General features: G+C 40.3%; 1 protein-coding gene across 2 annotated transcripts in view; it reads right to left on the bottom strand.

Annotated features, from left to right (window-relative positions):
- Positions 1-3,468: 3,468 nt before the first annotated feature.
- Positions 3,469-15,097, bottom strand: part of RSPO3 (R-spondin 3) — a 71,341-nt gene continuing 59,712 nt past the window's right edge. For both annotated transcript variants that reach the window (XM_032216950.1, XM_032216951.1), the window contains exon 5: positions 3,469-8,358. In XM_032216950.1, coding sequence (XP_032072841.1) covers positions 8,174-8,358 — 185 coding nt within the window. In that variant the 3' untranslated portion in view covers positions 3,469-8,173. The remainder of the gene's footprint in view (positions 8,359-15,097) is intronic.

Raw genomic sequence — 15,097 nt, 5'->3', positions numbered from 1 at the left:
ATTTTAAGTAGCAGCTCAATTCCACAGGGTTGCATGGATGGATGAAAATGGAAATAATTATCAACATAATGTATTATCCCTTATGTCTACAATGTCACACACACTGATACATGTATTAATTTGGAAATATATAAACTTCCTCCATCAATCATAATTCTCAACATTCTAGAATAATTAATTCTGAAAAACAAAACAGCACAACAAATTTGCTATCATTCGCCACACTTTTTAGGGGTCTCAATATATTGCTAAACTGCAGTATCCAACTTCCATAGGAAGTATGGTGAACAACAGCAGTTAGTTTAGTTTGTTTAGTTTTAGTTTTATTGAATTTGTATGCCGCTCTATTCCCGAGAGACTTCGGGCGGCTCACAATAAAAAAGGGAGGGGATACAAAAAAAAAAAAACAATTTAAAATTCTACAACAGCCGTAGCCTTGAATGGGGCTGGATAGTTCAACAGCCCCAGGCCTGCCGGAACAGCCAGGTCTTAACCGCTTTGCGGAAGGCCGGAAGGGTAGTAAGGGTCCAGATCTCCACGGGGAGATCGTTCCAGAGGGCCGGAGAAGCCACAGAGAAGGCCTTCCCCCGAGGAGTCGCCAGCCGACATTGGCTGGCAGATGGAATTCGGAGGAGGCCTAGTCTGTGGGATCTAATAGGTCTTTGGGAGGTAACTGGCAGGAGGCGGTCTCTCAAGTACCCACGTCCGATACCATGTAGGGCTGTAAAAGTAACGACAAGCACCTTGAAGCGTGTCCGGAGACCAATGGGCAGCCAGTGCAGCTCGCAGAGTATAGGTGTAACGTGGATGTACCGAGGTGCACCCACTATCGCTCGCACTGCTGCGTTCTGGACAAGCTGAAGTCTCCTAATACTCTTCAAGGGCAGCCCCATGTAGAGCGCGTTACAGTAGTCCAGTCTTGAGGTCACGAGGGCGTGAGTGACTATTCGGAGGACCTCCCGGTCCAGGTAGGGTCGCAATTGGTGCACCAGGTGGACCTGGACAAAGATCCCCCTGGTCACAGCCAACAAATGGTGTTCTAAAGTCAGCTGTGGGTCCAGGAGGACTCCCAAATTGCGAACCCTGTCTGAGGGGTGTATAATTTCACCCCCCAGCCTGAGAGATGGAGTAGGTAGCCAATCTTTGGGAGGGAGCATCAATAGCCACTCGGTCTTGTCGGGATTGAGTGCAAGCTTGTTTGCTCCCATCCAGACCCTGACAGCCTCCAGGCACTGGCACATCACTTCAACCACTTCACTGAGTTGGCACGGGGCGGACAGATAAAACTGTGTATCGTCCGTGTATTGGTGGTATTTAGTCCCATGCCGATGTATGATCTCACCCAGCGGCTTCATGTAGATGTTAAATAGGAGGGGGGACAGGACCGAACCTTGCGGCACCCCATACTTGAGGGGCCTAGGGGTCGATTTCTGCCCTCCGACCAACACTGACTGCGACCTGTCCGAGAGGTAGGAGAACCACCGAAGGACGGTGCCTCCCATTCCCACCTCCCGCAACCGTCGCAGAAGGATACCATGGTCGATGGTATCGAAGGCTGCTGAGAGGTCAAGAAGCACCAGGATAGAGGAGTGACCCCTATCCCTGGCTCGCCAGAGATCATCGATCAGCGCGACCAAAGCAGTTTCCGTGCTGTAGCCAGGCCTGAAACCGGACTGAAAGGGATCCAGATAATCGGTTTCCTCCAAGGACCGTCGGAGTTGAAAGGCCACCACCTTCTCAACAACCTTCCCAACAAAGGGGAGGTTGGAGACTGGACGATAGTTACTCAAGATGGCTGGATCCAGAGAAGGTTTCTTTAGGAGGGGTCTCACCACCGCATCCTTTAGGAGGAGCGGAAAGGATCCCTCCCAGAGAGAGGTGTTAACTATCGTCTGGATCCAGCCGCGTGTCACCTCCCTGCTGGTCGAGACCAGCCAGGAGGGGAACGGGTCCAGTATACAAGTGGAGGCACTTACCGCTCCCATGGCCTTGTCCACTTCCTCAGGGGCAACAAGTTGAAACTCGCTCCATAAACTCCGCTCAAGACCTTCCCCCGGTACCTCGGCTGGCACCGTCTAGGTCTGTCCAAATCCGAGCGACTTTATCCGTTAGAAACTGAACAAATTCCTCAGCTCTACCTTGCAAAGGGTCATCCGCGTCCATTTCAAGAGGGAGCAGGTTATTCTAAACAAGGCGGCTGGGCGCGATTCAGCGGATGCAATAAGAGCGGCAAAATGCGCACATTTCACTGCCCATATTGCCACGAGATAGGCTCTGATATAGGCTCTCATTAGTGCTCGGTCTGACTCAGATTTACTGGCCCTCCAGCAGCGCTCTAGACATCTCTTTTGGCGCTTCCTCTCCCGGAGTTCCTCGGTAAACCAAGGGGCCCTCCTGGATCCGTTGCCTCAGAGAGGCCATAAAGGCGCAATCCGGTTTAGAGCCCCCGCCCTATATTCTAAGCAGCGACTAAAGACTCCACCGGACTGTGGACGAGAGCATCAGGTATTTCTCCAAGCGCCGTCTGAAATCAAATAGGGTCCATCAGGCGCCTGGGGCGGAACCACCTAATCGGTTCCTTCTCCCTACAGTGGGGGATTGGTTTCCAAAAGTCAAGCCTTAGTAGGAAGTGATCAGACCATGACAAGGGCAAGATCTTAATACCCCTCAATTCTAGATCACGTCTCCACTGCTCCGAGAGGAATACGAGGCCAAGTGTGTGACCTGCTGAGTGAGTCGAACCCTGGATTACTTCGGTCAAGTCCATGGCTGTCATGGAAGCCATGAACTCCTGCACCCCATCAGAGTGTTCACCGAGCGAGGGCAGGTTGAAATCCCCCAGAACCATAAGCCTGGGGAACTCGATCGCCAGCTCAGCTACTGACTCGAGGAGCGAGGGGAGGGCTGTTGCAACGCTGTTTGGAGGAAGGTACATTAACAACAAGCCCACTTGACCCGCAAGGTCCAACTTCACCAACAAGGACTCACATCCGACAAGCTCCAGAGCAGGGATCCTACGAGGAACTAATGACCCTCGGATGATGATAGCCACTCCCCCACCCCTTCTCTGAGGTCACGGCTGATGAAGCACCTGAAAACCTTCTGGGCACATTTCAGTGAGGGGGACTCCTCCCTCCGGGCCCAGCCAGGTTTCAGTAATACATGCCAGGTCTGCCCCCTCGTCTAATATTAGGTCCCGGATGAGGGGAGCTTTGTGAACCACAGACCTGGCATTTATCAACAACAGCCTGAGACCAGGGCCCTGACCACTCTCGCCATCTGGCCTTGGAGTGGAATTAACAGGGCCGGAAGGAGGGATTGCTGCGACATAGCAGACCCCCCTTCCCCAGTAATGGCTAGCCCTGAAGTTCCCGCCATACCTGCCCCTACCCATTGTGACCATAATGTTCTGGCCCACTCCCGCACCCGTAGACCCTGCCCCCCCCCCATAGCCTCCTCTCTCTCCGGCAGGCCATTAATCTCAAACATTCTCGGACGGGAGATAAGCCTGGGCCCCCTACCACTTCTGCAATGGCACTCAGTGGAGGAGGCACCTGGTTGCTCTCCCAGTCCCCTCATGCATACACAGTCACTCACTCATCCAGTCCCCACAAGTCAGTTAAAAATTATAAAATACAATGACAATAAAAAGATAAAAGTGGGCACAAACATCAACCATTTATAAAATATTCCTTGGAAAATTAAATTCATATGGTATTTTGTTTTTCAAATTTGATTGTCCTAGTATATTAAGAATTTGAAAAATATGTTGATGCATATAATAATTTATATTTCTATTTACCCATACAATACTGTAAAAGTGGAACTGGCACTTTAAATATATAGAAACAGATGTTAATACTGTTTTAAAATTTTCCAGTTTTAGCTTGGATTGGAGAAACTGTAGGCTTTGTGGACTTTCTAACACTCTGTCCTCTCCCCAGTCTGAACAACAAACCAAGTAGTGCCGTCACAAATTAGTAGCTAAGGGTTTGCACAGCTTTGACAGTTATAGCACACCTATACAGGTTTTTAAAAATCCCACTAAAATGGAGGAAATTGATTAAAAATACTGGTATTCCCCTCTTGCCAGTAATAGCATAGCTGTTCTACCTGTGTGGCCTTGAGTGGGGGAAATAATTACAAAAGGATTGTAACATACAAATGTTCCTTATTATTGTTGAAATCAGTAGCTTCCAAGTTCATACATTACACGCCTCCACTCTAGGGAATTCGCAGTTGCCATAAGTGAGATGCAACAAACAATTGTTAGTTATTAGAAAGTGCCAAATCTTATGAAAAAGCAACATTGAGTTATTAAAATTAAGATTTTAATACATGTTTATAATATTAATAATATTACTTTTATGCCCATTTTCCAATTACAGATATTGCAGCTGGGACTTCTCTCGAGATGCAGACTCTTGGTAGTGCTAATATGATAACATGCCTATGGAGATTCTCAGTCATCCAGGTGATGGTGATCTCAAAAGGGTGTTTTTTTCAAAAGGCAACTGGACTAGGTTTTTTTTTTCTTGAAGAGGACATTTTATCTCTCATCCAAGAGCTTCTTCAGTCCTGACAATCGGAACTGAAGAAGTTTCTTGGGTGAGAGGGCAAAATGTCTTCCTCAAGAAAGGAACATAGTCCAGTTATCTTTTGAAAAAGCACCTTTGAGACATTTAAGATGCCATGATTTTTTTGGGCACCCAAGTCATGCATTAATCAACAGTGTTCTGTTTCCTGATACCTTGCTTTTAATTAACAAATGCAGCCATGGACAATAGCAGCGTGATAGTTGACATTATTTGTAAGAAATCTCTTTGCACTTCTTTTTAGAAATTGTTAATCATAATAGGCATTAGTTTCACGCCAAGGCAACTGTATCTTCTCCTATATGAGAAGCATAAATCACATACTGAAAATGAAGGGTGGGGAAGATTTTCTGAGTCAGGTGGATAAATGTTGGGATCCAGACAGGCTATAAAATCTCATTCAAGCTTACCATTTTAGGGCAAGGATAAGAAAAAGTCAAGTCCTAATCATCATAGTGAACTCATTCAATTTCAAGACTAAGTTAATTTAACTAGGACATTACTTGTGTGTAATAGTATGGAAGCCAAACATCAGGTAATTCCCAAATCTATTTAACCTTCATACTTAAACTGAAGTAGGAAGAAAAAGGAATGTGGGTATCCAAATGAACTGTATGATAGTTAGTAATATAGTTTTTGAAACAAGGTACTTCAACTTGAAGTGAATGCTTTAGGCTAGAGCATGAGTAGGTGCTACTTTGTTATACATGAAAATATGGTGAGATTAAAAGGAACAATTGACATTTCATTAAACACTGCAAATCTGACCAGCTCAAGAGAAATCCTGGTCAGATTTTAGTTGTCAGAACACAATTGATTTGCTGTATTCAAAAACAATTTCTTATCTGCTTCCCTGTAGCTTGTGAAGGAAAATAAATAAATGGCCTTTCACAAAATAAAAATAAAATAGTATTAACATTAATTAATTGAATTAATTTTCCTAATTTGTGATAACTCCATTCTGAGAATTATTCTGTCCATAGCTTGTTTAGGGTTCTTACTCATGGTCGAAGTGTGACAATTTGTCTTTGTACTGGCATACAATCTGCCATCCTTAATAGCAATTCCTATTTTGATACAGGTGTGATGGCAACAAATGAAACTGCCCTTACTGTACAGGAATAAAGCCCAGATAAACAGTAGCGTCTGAGAGAGAACCTTGGGACTGGCCTACCTGGACACTCTTCAATATAAGAGGGAAGGAAAGATAAATTATATCAGGCTTTCAAGATTCTATTATTATGGTCTAAATAAAATAGAGTTCTAGTGTTCTTGTGGTGATTTGTTTTCTGATCTGATCTACCTCAGATGGCTGACACTTATTCACAATGTACAAGACACATTAAGGCAGGCATTGTTGGAATTCCCTGTGAAAGTCAATGTGGGCTAAGACTGGGAAGGAGGCAAATTTGATAGTGGTCAGACTACTAAGTGTTTTGTCTCTGTGCTTTTGAAAAGGAAGTGACAGAAGATAGATTCCTTTTTAGAGATGAGTTTAGTGCTGTTGTCTGCTAAACCCATATCTGAATGAAACTGGAGACAGATTTAGTGCTATTCTGGAAGAACTGAGCTCATGTTCAGTTCTAGTAGATGTTCACTGATGATAGCATGTGAGCTATCATCGGCAGATTGAATTATCTCAGAAAAAAAGTGTTCTAAAGCAGCCTCCCTGAATGACAATTCAGAGATATGAGAGGGACTGTACCATGAAGCAGCACAGATAGATAGCTATCCTGCAATGCCAGCTATCCTGCAGTACCTCCCCTCCTGCCACTACTATAAGCTAGCTGCTGTTTAAGAGTGCTCCAAGAAGCTGAATGACGGATTGGCTCAGAGATCTGGAAGAAATGGGGATGTGGGGAACCCAATTTTAAAGAACCAGACTGTTCTGCTGTCCAAAGCACAACAGCCCTTGAAGACAGTTCCTGGTAATTAGGGAAAGAATGCATGCTAGTATGAGCCTAAGGTCAACAAGCAGACATGGGTCACCTTGCTGACAAAATACTCAGCCAGGTTGTATCCCCTGCAAAGCCCTTTCAAGATAAGAGAGATATGATAACCACACTCTAGTGAGTACCATTAACAATGATTCAAGGCTGCCTTGGGAATGGGTGAGGGAACCGAGAAAGGCCACGTTATGAAAACAGACCAGAAAAATGTTAGAGCATGTTTGTGTCCATAGTGAATAAACTCAACCTTGGCACTCATTGAATGTGAAAGAAGAAGAAGAAAGAGTGATATTGTTCTTCTGCTTGTGGAAACTCTGTAAATTCAGATGTAGTGTACAAATAATTATTCCATGTTCAACCCTAAAGAATTCTTTCCCACTCTGCTGATAGCATGATAACCACCATTGTGCCTGTTCTGCCATTCCATCACTACATCAGCTAGAGGAGTTAATTGGATATTCCCCTTTTATATTTGTTAAAGTGGCCTTAGTTTATTAGATAAAACATTTCTAAAGAACAGCATACTTTTCTTCATTTACAAAGAAGACTATGTGACAATGTTCAATTACAAGAGGGATGAAAAAGTCATCAGTGCAAATGTCCGATTTGTGTGATCTCCCATCTCTGTTCTTTATTATCTCAGTGTTTTGCTTCCCCCCCCCCCCATATGATTTGTCAAGTCACTGGAAGATTTCAGTTACAAGAATGATATAAAGCATAGAACAGCTGTATTACCAAGGTTCCAACAGAAAATATTCTGCTATCTTGCAAATAATAGTGCTATCTAAAGCTTGTATTTGCAACATGTTTACTGAGGCTTCCATTTCTTTTGTGCCTTTGCTTCAGATCTTGGAGATCTTCAGTCTGGAATTTCTAATATGAATCTGTGGCGAAATCCAGTGAACGTAATTCTGATAAGACTGTAGTATTGAATATTCAGTTCTTAAAATATTTTCTTCTTCCTTCTCTTTATGCAACATATATACTATAATGATGCACCTAGGGATACTGTATCTTTTACCAGATATTTTTTGCGTCATAAAGAATGAGTTGAAAAAATACTTTACAGAAGAAAAAGTAGTCATCCAATATATTGTTATACCTTATACCATATTGATAATTATATACAAGCTTCTAAATTGACCCTTAGAGATAAAAGCTAGTCTCTTTGAATCCACTTGATTCCTGGTGACTTCAGGGACACATCCACGTAGCTTCCTCAGCAAGAGTATGGAATTGGTTTACCATTTCCTTCTTTTGGGATTTTTTTAATGACTTCCCAGTTTTACTTACCACTTTGCCAATCTTGTAGAACTTAGCCAGGCCGCACCCTGCTGAGCTTCCAAGCCTGACAAGATCAACCAGGCAGTACCATCTTTAAGAGATGCATGGAAGAATGTAATATAAGGTTGAGTGTGCATCCCATTTAAAGAAAAAAAAACTAAACAAAATCTTGCTTCATGTCAGTCTTCCGATTAAACTGTGACTGCATGAAGAATATAGTAAGTACTGGAATGTTGTTTAAGTATAACTTGTAATATTGTCTATTGGTGATAATTGGGGAACACTGACCCTGGGGGTCTGGTGGTGATAGCAGCAGCAATAGTCTTAAACAGTGGTGTAAGGCGGTTAGTGTGCAGTGCTGATGGCAACTAGTTTTTGCTGTTTATTCTGGCGGCTTCTCTTCTTCGGTTGCATTTTCTTTTTTTTCGCTGGATCTCTGCCCTGCCTTCTGGATTCTTGGCCTCTGTTTTCCTGACTGGTTTCTTTGTTTTCTTCTCTCTTTGGGTTTTTTTGTCTGTCCCTTTTTCTCTCTGCAATAAAAAACTACAGTACGTTACAAGGTATATCATTTACTTAGAGATGATCAGTTTCTCTTATCCTGGCATTCTCAAACCCTGAAGTCTTAAATAAATTAAAGCCTCTGACATTGGCTTCTTCCAAGAACATGATTAAGAAGACCTGGAGATATGAAGAACTCAGTCCATTGCCACCATTTTGACAAACTAATTCAAAATACAAATTATAGCCTGTGTCTTTTCATTATAAACAGTGCTTTAAGAAGGATTATACACAATGTAATCATATATCATTTGTTTGTATAAAAAGTCTTTAGATTACTATGGTTAGAAATCAAGACTATTCATTATACCATATATTATAATCAGATGAGTAAAACTGCAGCCTTAGATTTGTTCCATGTATTTTAATAATTAGCAAAACTAAAACAATTATGATAAGGTTTGTAAGTGTCTTTCCTATGGGGAGCAAGCCAGAATTTAAAATCAAACAGTAATAAAACATTTTTATTTATTGCATTTATGTCATATCTTGCTTCTCTGGAATACCACTCTACATAAATGACAAGGAATCTTCCCTGATTTTGTCCATACAGCACTGAGAAAGAATAACTGAGCCAAAGACATGGAGAGCTCCATGTCTGAATAGGGATTTGGATTTATATCTTGCCAGTTAGTTGTACAATCATAGAGTTGGAAAGGCCATCATATCCTACCCCCTTGCTTGGTGCAGAAATCTAGATTACTCTAGAATCCACACTTGAAGACATTCAGGGAGAAGCCATTATTCTTTTGGGTAATGGATTCCATCATCAAACTGCTCAAAGTTTTTGTTATCTTTCAACCATTAGTTATTAGTTGTAAATCATCTTCATCTGCATTTCAGAAAAACTATGTAGCAGAAACTTATTAAAATCTGGTGGCTAGAAATGGACCCAGCATTTAAATGGAGTCTGACCAATGCAGAATACTGTAACTGTTAATTCCAATTATTTGGAAATTACACTTTTATACTTTATATAATAGAATTAAATTTCTTTTTTGCTACCATATTACACTGCTGAATAATATTCAGTTTGCAATCAACTATACTAAAATATTTTTTTTATAAATAATATTACCAAGCCAGGTATCTCTATCCGTAATACATCCATGCATTTTTTGTCTTCCAAGCGCATAAGTTTCTGTTGTCTATTTCATTCTAGTATTTTCAACCTGTCTAACCTATCAAGTACCCCTGAAATATATTTCTCAAAATCCCATCTAATTTTGCATCATCTGCAAATAAACATCCCTTCCACTTCTTTATTGAAGTGATTAAGAAAATATTTTAAAAAATAGATAATCTATGGCTGAAGCTTGTTAGATCTCAGCCACAAACAGTGGCTCCAGTTTGATTAGGAATTGTTGAGGATGTTTTTTAGTACAACTTTGGGACAACTGTATATCCAAATAATTGTTAATGCCATCCAGCTTAGGTTATTACTCTTGGTTGCTAAACCGAATGTCATGGAATGTATTATCCAATCCTGGAAAGGAATGTTAAGATTGGATTGGTGGCTTTCAAAGTTGAGGCCAGTCCTTCAAGTAGGTCAGGTGAAGAAACAAATACTATAAGGCAATGATTCAGCCTATGGTTCAGGGACCCTGGGAGGGCAGCAATGCCATCACAGGTGGTCTGCAATGGCTTAAGAAATGTTATGATTTAAATCTTGAGTTAAGTTTGGGAGGTCCGTGGTCATCATAAAAGGTATTTAAACGGGTTCCATAGTGAAGAAACAGTTGAGAACCATGCTGTAAGGATTTCTGGAATGCTACTTTGTTGTTATAGGGTATAGAAACAGAATCTTGAAAACCTCCCTTCCAAAGAATATCTCTACTTTCCTTTACATATGCTTTGCTTAGGCCAAGATATATTCTTACAACCTATTAAGGAAATTATCTAATTGAAATAAATGAAGTGAGGTTAAGACTTGACAAACCCAAGGCGAGGGCTTAAAATCATTAAGTTTAAACTATTAACCACTCTATACTTGCTCTTAATGAAAATGGTAAATACAACTAACATAATTATAATCTGATACTAAAGTTGAACATATTCTCTTTTTAGTTCCCTAACTATTCCAATGGACTGTGGACACGGAAGAATGAATAAACTAAACTGACTTAAAAAATAGAAGAAGAATTTACAATGTGATTAATAGAGTTGGAGAAAATGTGAATGCAGATTTCTTCAAGTGCTCAAAATAAAATAAAATGAAGAACTGCTGTAATTCTGAATAGCTTTGGAATGCATTGCACTTGTGAGCTAAAATTCCACTAAGGGGCACCCTTGTGCTTTCAAAAGATATCTTCAAAAGAAGGTATCTTTTGAAATACCTTCAAATAAAGATGTATATACTGTATATTTACTAAACATTGTAAATTTCATTTTTTTGCGACATAGTCTGTTCTGATTCTGAGTGCATGAATTCTATGTTCAGTTTCATTTTTACAGTGTTCGTACTCTGAGTCCATCTGATTTATCACACAATACAATCATAAAGGGACAGACAATATAAGACATACAATGTAATGCTGTCCTATAGGTTATGCTATATAGCGAAGAATGAGTGAGAATAAACAGGTGGAGTGCCATTATATTTTATGATTCTTTTATCCAAGAATGAGAAGATGGACAGAATTATGCACTGGACACTACAATTTAATATTGATCCAATATTATGGGCCTTCACAGAGAGTTTTTTATATAACAGTTTTTTACTTCTTCTTAACAAAGTAATTGTTGGAAGGAAAACATTATGCTTAAAAATAAGCTAATCTTACTCGACAAACTATATTTTCTGACTTTTTAATTACAGGATTAAGAAGAATAAAATGTTACTTGAAGCTTTCTGATTTATTTATTTTTTGCTTCTGGTTGGCTGCTTTTATCCTGAAGAAAATGGTTTGTAATTTAGTCTGGACATGGTAGCAATTCAGATCTATGTGAAACTGCTTATTTAGGTTGCATACCTGGTAGGACTTAGATTGTCCATCTTACCAGGCCATCTATTGTGGCACAAACCAGAAAGAAAACAGGTAACAATTCAAGAAGACATGCACCTGAAGAACCAGCTTTTCAAAGAAAGTACTGTACAATTCTTGATTACCCCCAGATCACTTCTAACCACTTACATTCCATTAATGCAGAATTATGCATATTTCTAGCATTTTTCTCATTTCCAAGAAGCATGACCAATTTTTTGGAGACAGGTCAACTTTCAAATACTCTTAAGACTGAACTTGACAGATCCTGGCCAAAACAAAATTTTAAGGATTCCATCCCTCCCATTACAAGGTACCTGTACAACCCTTTTACTTTCATTTGTCAACAAATAGCTCCAGCTTCTTATATTTTAAGTGTATGGAGATTTGTGCTTTTACTGAAGAGCAAATGTCAGACTCCCTGCTTTTAAGAAATGTTATCATGATGGGAGCTTTTTATTAGAAGAGTTTCACAGAACAGTCCCACGGAAGTATAATCTATATTTTCCAAATAATCAGGTTTTTTTTTAATTTTGCATTTCTGAGTATTAATTACATGCTATTATCACAGTAATGACACAAGGGAGATCAAGGTGATGGGGTACATAGGATTGAGTCAATGTCACCCAGTAACTTTCATGTTCAAGTGGAGTTTGGAAACCAGATTTCCCAGTTTTGTGTATAGTCATATCCATGTTTGTACAGTCATGCTTGTTAGTAGGTATGCCATTCCCATTATCCTTTCCAGTCGTGGGATTCAGCCAGTTCGTACCACTTCAGGAGAACCAGTTGTTAACTTTCTGAACAGTTTGGTGAACTGGTTGTTGGAAGAAATCTTTAGGGCAGAGAATCGGTTGTTAATTTGAATCCCAATACTGCCTTTAACACGGTGTCCCTACAAGTAAGATTGTCTTTGCACATGTAGCCACCCATTTATAAAACATGAATGTTCTGACCGAGGCATCCCAAGAGCACAAAACAAACTTCTTGTCCCAGCAAAAAGTCCTCTTATTAATTTACAGTGAATTCTGCTCATTCTCAGCCAGCAAAATCTTCCAAAGGAGGATTTACAGTCACACACCTAATCTGGCTTGGAGAGCCGACAGGCTGATATCTGCAGAACTTGGCAAAGAATCTCAGAGAGTCACTAACCAATTAGTGAACTAATTGTCTCCTGCAAACCCCAGTCCTTTTCGCTACTCTTTTATTCCCTATGGGAGGGGCCATTCATCGTCCATCTGTGGCCTTACTCCCAAGTTGCCCCCCGTTCTTTAGCTGTTTCCTTTGTCTGGCAACTCTGTGCATGCGCATACTGGGAACAGGCTCCAGGTGTTCGCCTGCCTCACTGATGTCTGACTCCGAAGGCAGCTGATAATTGGCACACAGCTCTGCCCCCCTCTCTGCCTCTGTCACAGAGCCCTCATCAGAGCCTTCCCCAGACTCCAGGACTGGCCCATGTTCCTCCCCATCCTCACTTTCTGGATCTGCTGCCAGCTCTGCTGGTTGCTGGCAGGACACAACAATGAACTTGTAATCAAGCTATTGTTTCTATGCGGAATAATAATACTTATATGGGCCTATACTCTTGAAACTTGTATTAAACATGATGGAATTTTGAAAAGTTCTAAAATATGATAGTGGGGATTTCTGCTTAAACAATCTTCACATATATATGACTGGTATACAATATAAGGTTGGGATGATATATGTATATAGTATGACTTAGGATCAGGAATTTTGGTATAAATAGTTGTAACTTCTTTTTGGCCTTCGACAGTTTAGTGCCTCCTACAAGATTCCCTTGAGGTCATAGTTGTTCTTTATGAGACATTAGTTCAGCTGGTGAAGGCATTCGAATAAACTAGGAATACAAATGTGATGCTGCCTTATGTCAGAATCGCATGTTTAGTCTGCAGTTCAAGAAATAATCAGGAAAAGTTATACATGATAAGGTACAGATGCTTCTATCCTACAGATATCTAAATTATTTCAAGTACAAAATTATAGTAAGAGAGCAGCCAGATGAAATTATTTGATTTAACGTTTAAATGATTTTTAATTCAGACATTTCTAAATTGTTTTTTTAATTTGCTTAAAAAAATCAAAGTAGCTTTATCCCTCCCCAATAAAATATGCATATTTCAAATAATTTGTAATGTAATACAGGTTACTCTTATGCCAGTAACACTTTGTTTCCATAACTGTAGGTTCTTAAGGAGTAGGAGATATAAAGTCTATTACCATCCCCCACAAAGTCTGACAATATTTTTTGGGGATACATGGATAATGTGTGCATTGTCTAGCAAACTAACATATTAGAAATATGCAAGCTACTGTGACTATAGCATTTTCAAAGCATCTGGCTCCATCTGATTTGGGAAAATAAGTCAAACTTTATGTGGGAAACTTTATGTTTCGAGAGAAGACTATTTTCTAATATCTAGCATAGACATACAGAACTAGAAAAAATGTAGCTTCTGAAATCATGGTTAAAGATAAAACCAACCTATATACCATAAAAATAAAATAAAAAAAATATTAAAACCAAAACACAATAAAACCAAACAAAAACCTGTTGCCATAACTAAACTTAGTTCCCCATTTCCCAGCGCTTGGGAAAAAGCCAGATCTTTATTGCTTCTTGGAAGATTAAAATGTGGGAGGCAGACAACTTTTTTGGGGGGAGGGAGATATTACATAGAGTAGGGCTACCACAGAAAGGGCACCCTTTCTGGATTCTACAACATAGCAACATTTAAGGGAAAGGCCTAGGAGCATGCTGATTCTATCTAATCTGGTAGTCGGGCAGATTTCTTTAGGGACGGCATGCAAATAATCTGGTCCCATGCCATATAGGGCTTTAAAGAAAGATAATAATCAGTCCCTTGAATTCCACCCAGGAAGAAACTGGGAGCCATGTGGGTGAGCCTAAAGATACCCTTCATTTTGTTTGCTGCTGATTCTGTACTAGTTGGAACTTTCAGTTGGTCTTCACGGGCAGCCCAACATAGACTGCATTGCAGTAATCCAACTAGGAAATAACTAAGGCACAATGCCTCTTGAGAACTGAATGGCCCACTGCTTCCTTCTAAGCAGGTGATGCCAATGCCTCCCCACCAAGGCATTAACCAGCGGTGGGTCTCAATTACATGCCATCTCCTGAGAGGCATTGTCCAAGCAGGAGTGCGGAACATAGATGGCCAAGCTCATAGCCATGAGGACTCTGTCCATTTCCTTGGGTTCAACTGACGTACTCTTCAGAGATAGCAGGGCTCAGAGATGGAAAAAACTAGACTTTTTCATTGAAAATTAACACTGGCTGGTCAGATAAAACAGCTGCATGGACATCCAGTCACAGTTCTTAGCATCATGGTAAAAATGTACTATATTGCTATTTAATGTGTAACAATGTCTACATTTGCACCAGGCCAAAACACTGACACATACAAATATGCAATCTCGAGACTTCTCCTTTTTCATGCATGAGCTCACCAAAATAATATCAGCAAGGAAAAGAACTATGAATAATATTATTATGAATAATGATATTCACAACAATAAAAAGAAGCAGCAACATTTTGATTATAAACAGAACAAAAAAGAAGAAAGGCAACAAAAAGATGTGCTATAATGAGAATGTAGAGGCACCTGGCATTCTTTTTCCACAAGTCTTTTTTTATTTCCATTTCATTCTATACAATCACATGTTTACTGTGCAACCGAGGCA

This window comes from Thamnophis elegans, chromosome 4 (assembly GCF_009769535.1).
Source record: "Thamnophis elegans isolate rThaEle1 chromosome 4, rThaEle1.pri, whole genome shotgun sequence".
NCBI lineage: Eukaryota > Metazoa > Chordata > Lepidosauria > Squamata > Colubridae > Thamnophis > Thamnophis elegans.
Note: the sequence above shows the minus strand (reverse complement) of the source record. Positions and strands in the feature narration are given on the sequence as shown.